This window comes from Carcharodon carcharias, chromosome 1 (assembly GCF_017639515.1).
Source record: "Carcharodon carcharias isolate sCarCar2 chromosome 1, sCarCar2.pri, whole genome shotgun sequence".
NCBI lineage: Eukaryota > Metazoa > Chordata > Chondrichthyes > Lamniformes > Lamnidae > Carcharodon > Carcharodon carcharias.
The window spans coordinates 269,367,433-269,381,757 of record NC_054467.1 but is presented as its reverse complement, the minus strand read 5'-3'; the positions used below and the strand labels follow the sequence as shown (position 1 = coordinate 269,381,757).

The following is a 14,325-nucleotide window of genomic DNA, read 5'->3' as shown; positions in this document are numbered from 1 at the left end:
AAAGTTCACTTGACTGATTCCTGGGATGAAGGGCTTATCCTACGAAGAAAAGTTGAACAGGTTGAGCCTGTATTCATTGGAGTTTAGATGAATGACAGGGGATCTTATTGAAACGTATGCCTCTTGTTGGGGAGACTAGAACTAGGGTACACGGTTTAAAAATAAGGGGTCTCCCATTTAAGATGGAGATAAGGAAAAATAGTTTCTCTCTGAGGATCATTTGCCTGTGGAATTCTCTTCCCTGGAGTGTAGTGGAGGCTGGGTCATTGAATTTATTCAAGGCTGAGTTAGACAGATTGCTGATCTACAAAGGAGCCTTGGGTTATGGGGGACAGACAGGAAAATGGAGGTAAGGCCACAACCAGATCAGCCGTGATCTTATCAAATGTTGGGGCAGGCTTGAGAGCCCACTAACCTACTCCTGCTCCTATTTCTTATGTTATTATGAATCTGAAAGACTCCCGCCTATACCATTTCTCCAGCCATGCATTAACCTGCTTTAACTTGCTGTTCCTAAGCTCACTAGCACATAGCATTGGAAGTCCAGAGATAACCTCTGAAATCCTGCTGTTTAGTTTTCTAATTAGCTCCTGAAACTGCTGCCTGTACCGCTGCCCTTTTATCCTATCATTGTTTCCAACATGGACCACGATCTCTGGCTGTTCCCTTTTCCACATAGAATGTTCTGTATCCTCAGAGTGATATCTTTTACCCTAGACAATTCAGCACGTGGGGCTCAAAACTTCACAAGAAACACCTGTCATCACCCCAGCCCCCCTTAACTATCGAATTTCCACACTTTGCTGTGCCTCTACAGTAATTTTCCTCATGATGCAGTTTGTTCTAGACTGCATTCCCAAATCATTGTCCCTGAAGCACATCCTGCACACAAAACATCCTGGAGTTGGCACAATAGCAGGTGTAGACAGCAACTCTGAGCTGTCCTGCCTTGGTAAACTATGATACAATTTTCCAGCTTGGACTATCACTTCCTCAATGATATTGATTTAGAAACACAATGAAAGTTAGTCAAGTTTCCTGGAGGGTTTCAAACTAAGGGCAGTATAGTCTGTTAAAGGAATGATGAAAAGGTGAAGCATCTTCTCAGGATGCCAGTGACACTGACATATCGATTACAAATGAAAATATTGGAGATTTTGTTAATATCATGGTTCCAAACTGAGATGTTAAAATAAGACCCTTGGATGCTCCAATCATACTCTTACGAGCCTGAATAGTTTTGTCATACCATTCTGAAGCCAGTTTTCATCCAGTGCAAGATCTCAGTGGTGTGGAATCCTCTCCATATCTTTTTGAATGTCAAAATATTTGGTAATTGCACTTCTGGTAACTGGTCAGTAATGGATTTAAAATTCCCAGTTTAGTTAAACATGGCCTGTTGTTCCTGAATTTGTACTGAATCCTTGAACCAGTGGCACTTTTCCAATTTAAATGATAAAGTTATTTAATATTTGCTTCTGGTATTGAGTAAAACCTATGTCAATAAAGATGTGTAAAGGTTTGAGTTATCTGTGTGTAACAGCACTGTATATCACAATAACATGACATGCTATATTCTTAACAAAATAATCAACTTAAGAAGGTCACCATTCCATAGGATCATCGGAACGAACAGGAATGAGTCATGGTGCAAGAAGTGAGACCATGACTGACTTTACCTGTTACAATTGATTTTTGACTCCTTGTTTTCATTCCAAAGTATACCTGAGGTCGATAGGATCCCCAGTATTTCGCTGGCGACAAAGCAGGGCTCGTACTGTTGCTGTTCAGTATCCGCAATGAGGGGTGAGGTGTTATGATTCTGTTAGCAAGCAAGGATCTCATGTAAATAGCATAGCAAAACCAGCCACTGCTCACAATGCACAGTACAATTGCTATATTGATGCAGATATTTCCCAAATTGGACTTTTTCTTCTTTTCCTTAGTCGGAGGTTTCTTATGATGTCCGGTATTCTTCCCATTTTTTCCATCCACTTTGGAATCAATCAGTCTCTCCTTTTTTACCCTCTGCCGTGCCATGCTTCACTCTGGGAAGAAGAAAAAGGAGGCATTTCAAAACATTTATGGTATATCAGTGCTCATTCTCCCAATTCCCCTAAACAATTTGCACAAGTGGGGACCAATAAGAAACTTTAAATAGCAAACCAAGAGTTTTCGAAAATAATAAATATATCCAACTAATATTGAGCTGTTGTAGAGGCCACCAATTTTGGTACCAAATCCAAGTCCATCAACAATGAGGAAATACCTGCACAATATTTGCAATCAGCATTTTGATATATACAAAATAAACTGCAACAACTTATTTTATATTCTGTGTAAAAGAATGTCTCAGGGTATCTTGTATGGAGAAAAACGGAAACCAGCAGGAAGTACAAGAGTTTAGGGGCAGTCAAAGTCCACCTTGTGGGTTTTCAGATTTTGTTTGAAGTATTTTGTGGAGTGGTGTTCTAAGTAAAACAGACATTTTGACATTACACAGTGGGGCCCATATTTGCACTGGAGGCAGTTCAGAGTGGGTTCAATAGATGGGTAGAAACAGAGGAAGTAGGAGCAGGAGGAGACCATCGTACCTGCTCCCCCATTCAATTAAATCATGGCTGATCATCTATCTCAATGCCACTTTCCCATGCTATCCCCATATCCCTTGATGTCATTAGTCTCCAGAAATCTATTGATTTCTATATTTGTCATGAAATTATAATAATTTTCATGATATTGAGTTATTGTAAAGGTAGGTTAATAGTGGGGTTTGGATTAATTTCACTGTGAGGTTGTGTGTGTGGGGTACGGTTTAATTGAATTGCAGACAGCTGGTCTGGAGCTTCTGAGCTATCAAAAGAGAAGCGAGGTTTGAAATGCTAAATAATGGCTGAAGTTTTAGGATGTGAGGTGTGAAGAACATTTGCATTTTTAGATAAGCCAGAGCAATGAATTTCAAAGAGATGGTAAGAACATAAGAAATAGGAGCAGGAGTAGGCTATTTGGCCCCTCAAGAAGACAGTTCACCACCATCTGCTCAAGGGCAATTAGGGATGGGCAATAAATGCTGGCCCAGTCAGCGAAGCCCACATCCCATGAATGAATAAAAAAATAAGGAGACCAAAACTGTACACAATACTCCAGGTGCGTTCTCAATCAGACTCTATATGACTGCAGCAAGACATCTTTACTCCCGTACCCTTGCAATGAAACCAACATACCGTTCACCTATCTAATTGCTTGCTGCACCTGCATACTAGCTTTTAGTGACTCATGAACAAGGACATCTAGGTCCCTTTGGACACCAACACTTCCCAATCTCTCACCATTTAAGAAATATGCTGTCTTTTGTTTTTTTCTTTACCAAAGTGGTTAACTTCACTCTCATTCACACAATATTCCATCTGTGATGTTCTTGCCCATTCACTTAGCCTGTCCAAGTCCCCTTGAAGCCTTCCTACATTGAAAGGGCTGTCTTATGAGGAAAGGCTGAGCAAGTTGGTCGTATGACCCCAAGAGTTCAGAAGAACACAATGTGATCTTATTGAATCGCAAAAGATTTTCAAGGGTCTAGGCAGGGCAGATGTTGTGAGGGCTTAGTTTCAGAAGAATTTGTTCCCTCAGAAGGTTGTGAATCTTTGGAATTCTCTCCCACAGAGAGGAGTGGAAGCTGGGTCATAGAATATATTCACAGCTGGGATTGACAGGTTCTTCAGTGATTGGGGAGACAAGAGTTATGGAGAACAGGCAAGAAAGTGCAGTTTAAATCATTCAGGCAGGAAAGTGCAGATCAGATCATTCATGACCTTATTGAATGGAGGACCAGGTTGGAAGAATCATATGGTTGACTCCTGTTCTATTCCAGTGAGCCCACCTTTACTCAGTCTTACATTTACAGAATGAAACACTGGGCAGAATCATCCTACATTTGCACAAAGTCCGGTAGTGGGCACGAAAAAAGATATTTTACCCGCGACCAGACTTTACCAGTTACCACTCTCTCACATCTCCATCAGGCTCATATTTTCTGGAGCTCGCGTCCTCATCCTGTCCATGACTCCGCAGTGCCTAGTGTCCTGTTCACATTCTGTCTGTCTGATTTCACACTATATCGTCCGCTTCCCAGCGCGACTGCCTCATTAATAATACATTCAAAGAGATTAGTGGCAGGCAGGCTCGGATTTCCCCGCAACACCGTGACCTCAGCACTTCCTCGCTCCAGGTGCCATTTGTAAAGCAAACCAGAGGGCAGTCTACAGAACAGGGCTACTCCAAGCAACAGGTGGCCCCAAAGCAAAGAAGACAGCAGCCCCCAAATTTAGTGATGCCTCTCTGGGGCACTACTGGGCCCAGTGGAAGGCCGCCATGATGTCCCCTGCCCCACGCTAGCTGTAGGAGATCCACCAGACTCACCAATCCAGCCCAGGAAGCGGTAGCAGTGGCAGTAAGTACCACCGGAGCACGGAAGAGGTCAGCCATCCAGTGCAGGAAGAAGATAAATGATCTAATCTGTTCTGCCAGGGTAAGTCAACCACCTCATCACTCTCAACTCACACTCAGAAACCCATCGCACATTCACAGGGATCCCACACCTCAAGGGACAACATCACTAACTTTCACACACACTCTCACATCTCCATCAGGCTCATAGCCTCTCAAACTTAGGTCCTCAACCTGTGCATGGCTCTGCTCACCACAACCATTCCACACAGTGCCATGTGTCCTGCTCACAGTCTCACTATCTCTTTTCACGTGGGAGAAGCTGGCTCACAACAGTAGGGAGAGGTCCCAGAGCAGGAGTGGAGTGGCCCATATTAGACCCCTCACTCACTCTGAGGAGTGGGCCATCGCGCTGACTGGTGAGGATGTGGACCGTGCCTGGGTGACGGCGAGGTCAGCAGCCAGCACTCTTGTGAGGATCCTGCACCACATCATCCCTCTCTCAATGCAAATTTAACAGCTCTCTCTCCTGCTTTTGACTCTGCTGACATGCACTAATTATCCTTTTGTCTAAGACCTTTTGTCTATGACATCTTTGGCAATCTCTCCTTTGCCTCCACCTAACATTGGCCCTCTATCCAGCTCCACCTGTTCCATCCTCCTTAAACAACTTATATTTCACCTCATTTCTATTTCTCTCTAGTTCTGATGAAGAATCATATGGACTTGAAACATTAACTGTGTTCCTCTTCGCAGATGCTGTTGGACCTGTTGTTTTTCCAGCTATTTTTGTTTTTGTTTCAGGTTTCCAGCATCCAGAGTATTTTGCTTTTATCTTAGTGTTTAACTGACTGCCACTTCTCTTCCAGGAATGCCTACATGGAAGTGTTCTTCTCTCCGACAGGATTTCCATATCTCTCTTTTGCCCTGTTCACCTTCTTTGCTTTCCATTTCTCACATGGTATTTGATGAAGTGTTTACTAAAACTCGCTTTCACAGCAATATTTCCTTCCTCAGCAACTGTCTCTCTCTCTCTCTGGCTTACCCCATATGAATTCCAAATGGAGTTCCATCCCTCATGTTTCCAACCCACCCAGGATTACAGGTATCTCCGGGACATACAACGTTTCTGCTGTTCCCATCACATTCTGAGATCCACACTCAGTGCCATGCGCCACCATACGAACACACTCGACCTCTCCCTCCAGCAGCACCGACTCACCTTATCTCTAAGCTGTCCTTGCCCCCAGTTTCATGTTATTCTTTGTCTCATCCGACGCCTCAACAAGAAACTTTGTCCCTTTCTTTCATGTGCAAATGAACACAAGTTCCAACAACTCATTGACACCAACGCCCATCCAGGACCCTCCACCCCTGCCCATCTCTCTGGCCCCATCCTGTCTTCTAATCCTAGCCCTGGCTGTGTATTCACCATACCCCCTGACCTTCCCCTCTCCGATGCTGAACGTTCAGTGCTCAGCAAAGGACTCTGTTTCATATCCTCACACCCTCACCTCAATGAATATTGGGCTCGGCACGATGCTGAACTCTTCTTCCGCCGTCTTCGTCTCCGTGCTCACTTCTTTGGGCAGGAGTTCTCTCCCCGTTCAACAGATCCTTTTACGCACCTCCAATATTCTCCCTCCACCTGGACCCCTCCCTCTGGATTCTTACCTTCTCTCGATCTTTTCAATGAGATCTGTCGGCGTGACATTAGTCGTCTCAATTTCTCTGCTCCTCTCACCCACTCTAACCTGTCTCTCTCTCTGAACTTGCCGCACTCCATTCTCTCAGGTCCAATCCTGACTTTGTCATCAAACCTGCTGACAAGGGTGGTGCTGTTGTTGTCTAGCGCTCTGATCTCTACCTTGCAGAGGCTGAACGCCAACTCGCAGGCACTTCCTCCTACCTCCCCCTGGACCATGACCCCATCACTGAACATCAAGCCATTGTTTCCATGGCTGTCACTGACCTCATCTCCTCTGGAGATCTTCCCTCCACAGCTTCCAACCTCATAGTCTCCCAACCTCGGACAGCACGCTTCTACCTCCTACCCAAAATCCACAAACAAGATTGTCCTGGCAAACTGATTGTGTCAGCCTGTTCCTGCCCCACAGAACTCATTTCTCGTTATCTTGACTCCCTTCTCTCTCCCCTTGTCCAGTCTCTTCCCATCAACATCCGCGATTCCCCGACGCCCTACATCATATCAACAATTTCCAGTTCCCTGGCCCCAACCGCCTCTTCACAATGGACGAGCAATCCCTCTACACCTCCATCCCCCACCAGGATGGTCTGAGGGCTCTCCGCTTCTTCCTCGAACAGAGGCCTGAACAATCCCCATCCACCACTACTCTCCTCCGTCTGGCTGAACTTGTTCTCTCACTGAACGATTTCTCCTTAAACTTGTCTCACTTCCTCCAAATAAAAGGTGTGCTATAGGTACCCGCATGGGCCCCAGCTATGCTTGTCTCTTTATGGTGTATGTGGAACATTCCTTATTCCAGGCCTATTCAGGCCCCCTCCCACAACTCTTTCTCCAGTACATCGATGACTGCTTTGGTGCTGCTTCAGGCTCTCATCTGGACCTGGAAAAAACTATTAATTTTGCTTCTAATTTCCACCTCTCCATCATATCCACATGGTCCATCACTGACACTTCCTTTCCTTTCTTGACCTCTCTGTCTCAGTTACTGGTGATAGGCTGTCCACCAATATTCATTACAAGCCTACCGACTCCCACAGCTACCTCGACTACAGCTCCTCACACCCCGCTTCCTGTAAGGACTCCATCCCATTCTCTCAGTTCCTTCGCCTCCATCGCATCTGTTCCGATGATGCCACTTTCCAAAACAGTTCCTCTGACATGTCTTCCTTCTTCATTAACCGAGGTTTTCCACCCCCGGTGGTCGACAGGGCCCTCAACCGTGTCTGGCTCATACTCCTGCGCATCCGCCCTCACGCCTTCTCCTCCCTCCCAGACACATGATAGGGTCCCCCTTGACCTCACTTATCACCCCACCAGCCTCTGTATTCAAAGGACCACCCTCTGCCATTTCTGCCAACTCCAGCATGATGCCAGTACTTCACTTGCACTTCCCTCAATTTAGTCTACTACATTCGCTGCTCCCAATGCACATTGTCGACCCTCCTGGCGCCTTCCACCTCCTCACCATCACCTACTAACCCAAACCCTTGTCATTCCAGGAAGTCCAGGTGAAAGTCTCCCAACAGTTCCCAAGTGCCTTTCTGAGAATCCCACCTGCCCTCCGCAATGACCTCCTCCTTCTCACCCCCAGGGTCCATGTCTGCCTGAGTCCCCACCAGCCGTCCTAGCAATCCCTTCTACTGTTACCAATGCATCCTCACCCTCCCATCTTACCGGTTCCCTCTGCCCCCTCTCACACTCACCATTCCCTCCTACCACGCACAACCTCAGTTCGCTCCCCAGGAGGCAGTTATCTATTCCACAGACACCTCCCTTGCGCGTTCACCTGGACATCCCTTCTTCCCTTCCTCCCCTAGACACACCCCCCCCACCCACCCCCGACACTTGCCCCCTCCGAACTCCCTCCTCCCCTCAATCAACTTCACCTCTCCAAACTCCCTTCCTTACACCTTCGTCACATCTTCCACCTGCCTCCCCACTTGAAGCATTGTTCCCCTGTTACACCCTCCCCCCTCGTACTCCCTCCTCTCCACCTCCCCCACTGGCCACCTTTGTTCCACCCACCACCATCCCCCAACCTCAACCTCCCCCACCCACCCCCCGCAACGCCTTCAGCAACCGTACAGCTTCCTCTCGCAGTCACACCTAGACATTCTATTACACACCCCAATTTGCCTGATCATCCATAGCAGCCCACGGCCAAGATCGTGATGTTCCGAAGCAGACCTGAAGTGTCAACGGAGACCTCTCAGCTCCTGTGAGCAGCTTCGCAGCACAGCCATGTCCATGAGAATCCACCCAGCATGCCATGGATGTTTTCCTCCAGAGTCCAGTAGCTGTAGGTCTCTAGCATCTTCTGTTCCTTGAATGTTTGTGATCTGAGCAAGGCCCTAACAGTAAGTCCCAACTTCTGAATGTCACACTTGTCTAGATATGTTCTGGGCTGGCATGTTTTCCTGCCAGTGTAATGGTAAATTGGGTGCGAGAGGACCATTCCAGTTGGGCCTTACTTTGCACCCCATTACCGGGATCCAAATCGGGTTCACGCCTGCGTCCAGTGGGATTTGCGTCGGATTTAACACCGGTATAAAATCGATTTCTGCCTCCAACTCTGAAATGTACCCCCCCACGACCCCCTCCCCCAGCATGATGTCTGCCACCAATGGGACTGGATGATTCTACCCATTGTGAGCATATATCTCCTATCTCAATCACACCACATTTCACTAAGTATGTCTTTATATGAACTCAAATGAAACCACAATAAATGTCCTGAACCTGTGTACTCTAACAATTCAGATACAATTAACATCTCCTGCTCCCATTCTGATGTTCTTACATCATTGACGCTACAGTTCTTAAAGAAAATGGCTTAATTGATCAGGTGACTTGAATTTATTTTCCCTCCATTCGTATCATACTGACTTCTGCTACCATTTTCTTTCATCACTATTTGCTGAACATGTTTCAAGGGTAATACTACTAGCAATAAAAATTACCTTTAAGAATAAAACACAACAAAGAGCTGCCTGCCATCTCACGTCTTAAGAACATACAGATGAACATACAAACGAGGAGTAGGCCATTCAGCCCCTCAAGCCTGCTCCGCCATTCAATAAGAACATGGTTGATCTGATTTTAACTTGAACTCCACATTCCCACCTACCCCCGATAACCTTTAGCCCCCTTGTTAATGGGTCATGCTTGCAGACTGAGTGAAGGTATTCCACAAAGCGGAAGTCTACGTTTGGTCTCTCCAATGTAGAGGAGACCGCTTTGGGAGCAGCGAATGCGATAGACCAAATTGAAGGAAGTGCAAGTGAAGTGCTGCTTCACCTGAAAGGAGTGTCTGGGCCCTTGGACAGTGAGGAGGGGGGAGGTAAAGGGACAGGTGTTGCACCTTCTGATATTGTATGGGAAGGTGCGGTGGAAAGGGGTGAGTTGGGGGGTGATGGAGAAGTGGTCCAGTGTGTTACGGAGGGAACGGTCCCTATGGAATGCTGATGGATCGGAGGGGGAGGGAGGTGGGGATGGTGAGGGGAAGATGTCTTTGGTGGTGTCATCATGCTGGAGTTGGCAGGAAATGGCTGAGGATAATCCTTTGAATGTGGAGGTTGGTGGGGTGAAAAGTGATGACAAGAGGGAACCAATCACGGTTTTGGGAGGGAGGCGAGGGCAGGGGAATTGCGAATGTAGTTAGAAAGAGACTGGGCAAAGGGAGAGAGAATGGAGTCGAGAGGAAGAAATGAGTTTCGTTGGGCAGGAACAGGCTGACACGACTGGTCTGCCGGGACAGTCCTGTTTGTGGATTTTGGAGAGGAGGTAGAAACATGCTGCGTGAGGTTGGGAGACTATGAGGTTGGAAGCTGTGGAGGGAAGATCTCCAGAGGAGATGAGGTCAGCGACAGTCCTGGAAACAATGGCTTGATGTTTGGTGGTGGGGTCACAGTCCAAGGGGAGGTAGGAAGAAGTGTCTGAGAGTTGGCGCCCAGCCTCTCCGAGGTAGAGGTCAGTATGCCAGACAACAACAGCACCACCCTCGTTGAAAGGTTTGACAAAAAAGTCAGGGTTGGACCTGAGAGAACAGAGTGCAGCAAGTTCAGAAGGAGACAGGTTGGAGTAGGTGAAAGGAGCAGAGAAATTAAGACAGCGATGTTATGCCGACAGCTCTCAATGTAAAGATCGAGAGAAGGTAAGAGGCCAGAGGGAAGGGGAGAATACTGGAAGCGGGTGAAAGGATCCGTTGGACAGTGGGGAGGGCAATCTAGGTATTAGTCTAGCAAATCTTCTCTGAACTGCTTCCAACATGTGTGCATCCTTCCTTAAATAAGGAGACCAATGCTGTACACAGTACTCCCGTTGTGGTCTCACCAATGCCCTGTACAACTGAAGCATAACCTCTCTACTTTTATATTCAACTCACCTTGCAATAAATGATAACATTCTATTAGATTTCATAATTAATTTCTGCACTTACTAACCTTCTGTGATTCATGCACTAGGACACCCAGATCCCTCTGCATCTCAGGGCTCTGTAATCTCTCACCATTTAGATAATATGCTTCTTTTTCTGACGAAAGTAGACAATTTTACACTTTCCTACATTATACTCCATTTGCCAGGTCTTTGCCTACTCACTTAGCCCATCTACATCCCTTTGTAGCCTCCTTGTGTCCTCTTCACATCCTACTATCCTACCCATCTTTGTGTCATCAGCAACCATAACCTCAGGCCCCTCATCCTAGCCATTAATATAAATTGTAAAAAGTTGAGGCCCCAGTACTGATCCCTGTAGCACACCACTCGTTACATTTTGCCAACCAAAAAAAGACAAATTCATGCCTGCCCTCTGTTTCCTGTTTGTTGGCCAATCTTCTAGCCATGTCAATGTGTTACCCCCTCAATCATGAGCTTTCATTTTCCACAATAACCTTTGATGTGGCACCTTATCAAATGTCATCTGGAAATCTAAATACAGTGCATCCACCTTTATCCACAGCATATATTACTTCTTCAAAGAACTCCAATACATTGGTTCAACGTGATTTCTCTTGCACAAAACCATGTTAACAATTCCTGGTTACCCTGAATTTTTCCAAGTGCTCTATAATGCCTTTAATAACAGATTCTAACATTTTCCCTGTGACAGATGTTAAGCTAACTAGCCTGTAGTTTACTGCTTTCTGTCTCCCACCCTTTTTGAATAAAGGAGTTACACTTGCTGTTTTCCAATCTAATGGAACGCTCCCCAAAACTAGGGAATTTTAGAAAATTGAAACCAACGCATCAACTACCTCACTAGCCACTTCTCGAGACCCCAGGAGGACCCGGGGATTTGTCAGCCCCCAGCTCCAACAATTTCCTCAGTGTGGCTTCCCTGGAAGGAAAAAGGGAGAGTACAGGGCCAACATATTCCAGTAAAGATAAAGGGCAGGACCAACAAATCCAAGGAACCCTGGATGTCGAGGGATACATAGGATTGGATAAAGAGAAAAAGGGAGGCTTATGGCAGACACCAAGGGCTCAAAACAGCGGAAGCGCGACTGGAGTATAGAATGTGTAGGGGGGAACTTAAAAAGGAAAGTAGGAGAGCAAAAAGGGGGCATGAGAAAACATTGGCAGGTAAAATAAAGGAAAATTCAAAGTTATTTTACAAGTACATTAAGAGTAAGAGGATGACTAGGGAAAGGGTAGGGCCCATTAAGGACCATAGTGGTAATTTGTGTGTGGAGCCGGAAGATGTAGGTAGGGTTCTAAATGAATACTTTGTGTCTGTGTTCACAAGTGAGAGGGACAACGTGGGTATGGAAATCAGGCAGAAGGACTGTGATATAATTAAAGAAATTAGCATAGAAAGGGAAGAGGTTCTAAGTGGTCTGGCAGGCTTACAAATAGATAAATCTCCAGGCCTGGATGAAATGAATCCCAGGCTGTTGAGTGAGGCAAGGGAGGAGATAACAGGGGCACTGGCAATAATTTTCAATCCCTCTCTGCCCACAGGAGTGGTGCCAGAGGACTGGAGGACAGCTAATGTGAGACCGTTAGTCAAGAAGGGAGGAAGGGATAAACCGGGGAACTACAGGCCAGTCAGTCTAACCTCAGTGGTGGAAAAACTATTGAAAGCAATTCTGAGGGGAAGAATTAATCTACACTTGGAGAGGTAGGGATTAATCAAGGACAGTCAGCATGGTTTTGTTAAGGGGAGGTCATGTCTGACCAAATTGATTGAATTTTTTGAAGAGGTGACCAGGTCTGTAGATGAAGGCAATGCATTTGACGTAGTCAACTTGAACTTCAGCAAGGCTTTGGATAAGGTCCCGCATGGGAGACCGATAATGAAGGCAAGAGCCAATGGGATTCAAGGCAATTTGGCAAATTGGATCCAGAATTGGCTGAGTGGCAGGAAGCAGAGGGTGATGGTCGAGGAGTGTTTTTGTGACTGGATGCCTGTGTCCAGTGGGGTTAAACAGGGATTGGTGTTGGGTCCCTTGCTGTTTGTGGTATATATAAATGATTTAGACTTGAACGTAGGAGGGTTGATCAGTAAGTTCGTGGATGACATGAAAATTGGTGGGGTGGTAAATAGTGAGGAGGATAGCCTTAGATTACAGGAGGATATGGACGGGCTGGTCAGATGGGCTGATCAGTGGCAAATGAAATTTAATCCGGATAAGTGTGAGGTGATGCACTTGGGCAGAACAAACAAGGCACGGGAATACATGATAAATGGTAGGACCCTGGGAAGTACCGAGGATCAGAGGGACTTTGATGTGTCCAATGTGCATGTCCAATGGGCCCTCAAGGTAGCGAGACAGGTAGATAAGGTGGTTAAGAAGGCATATGGGAGACTTGCTTTTATTGGCCAATACATAGAATATAAGAGCAGGGAAGTTATGCTGGAACTGTATAAAACGCTGGTTAGGCCACAGCTAGAGTATTGCGTGCAGTTCTGGAATCCACATTATAGGAAGGATGTGATTGCACTGGACAGCGTGGAGAGGAGATTTACCAGGATGTTGCCTGGGCTGGAGAGTTTTAGTAATGAGGAGAGATTGGATAGACTGGGGTTATTTTCCCTGGAGCAGAGGAGATTGAGGGGGGACATGATTGAGGTGTATAAAATTATGAGGGGCATAGATAGGGTAGACAGGAAGGAGCTTTTCCCCTTGGTGAAGGGTTCAGTAACCAGGGGGCATAGATTTAAGGTAACGGGCAGGAGGTTTAGAGGGGATGTGGGGAAGAATTTTTTCACCCAGAGGGTGGTGGGAATCTGGAACTCACTGCCTGAAAGGGCAGTAGAGACAGAAACCCTCATAACATGTAAGAAGTATTTGGATGTGCACTTGAGATGCCATGGCATACAAGGTTATGGGCCTAGTGCTGGAAAATGGGATTAGAATAGTTAGGTACTGGTTTGACTGGTGCGGACTCGATGGACTCATTACAGGGGGTGAGGGAGGGGAAGAAGACGGTTAGTTCAGGGGCTGAGGGAGGAGAAGGAGTTGGTCAATTCACAGGGTGGGGGGGAAGGAGTCGGTCAGTTCAGGGGGTGGGGAGAGGAAGGAGTTGGTCAGTTCAGGGGTCAGGGAAGGGAAGGAGTTGGTCAATTCTCGGGGTGGGGGGTGGAAGGAGTTGGGCAGTTCAGGGGGTGGGGAGGAAGGAGTTGATCAGTTCAGGGGATGGGGGAGGAGAAGGAGTCGGCTTTAATGACAAGGTGATTTGAGAATAGGAGTAAAGATGTCTTACTGCAATTATATAGAGCCTCGATTGAGTACCTGCAACACCTGCAGTATTGGGTGCATTTTGGTCTCTTTACCTAAGGAGACCAGTCTCAGAATAAGGGCAGGACATTAAAGATTGAGATGAGGAGGAATTTCTTGTTAGAGAGTGGTGAATCTTTGTAACTCTGCCCCAAAAGGATGCAGTGGCTTAGTCATTCAGTACTTTCAAGACCAAGATTGTTACATAGCTACAGATTAAAAACATCAACAAGGAATACAGGGATAGGGCAGGACAATGGTGTTCAATTAGAAGATCAACTATGTTCAAAGGGCTGAATGGCCTCCTCCTGCGACAAATTCTTATGGCCTGATCTTAGTAAAACGTCTCCTTCCCCTCTCTGACCCCCTGACTGACCATCTCCTTCCCGTCCCCAAACATCTCCTTCTCCTCCCCCACCTTCTGACTGAACAAATCCTACCCCTCACCCACAC

At 46.4% G+C, this 14,325-nt stretch overlaps 1 protein-coding gene across 1 annotated transcript in view; it reads right to left on the bottom strand.

The window, feature by feature from the left end:
• The window catches only part of mogs (mannosyl-oligosaccharide glucosidase), a 148,368-nt gene that overhangs the window by 124,326 nt on the left and 9,717 nt on the right, over positions 1-14,325 (bottom strand). The window contains exon 2 of the mRNA XM_041196154.1: positions 1,680-2,048. Within this exon, the coding sequence (XP_041052088.1) occupies positions 1,680-2,040 (361 nt within the window). The 5' untranslated portion in view covers positions 2,041-2,048. The remainder of the gene's footprint in view (positions 1-1,679; positions 2,049-14,325) is intronic.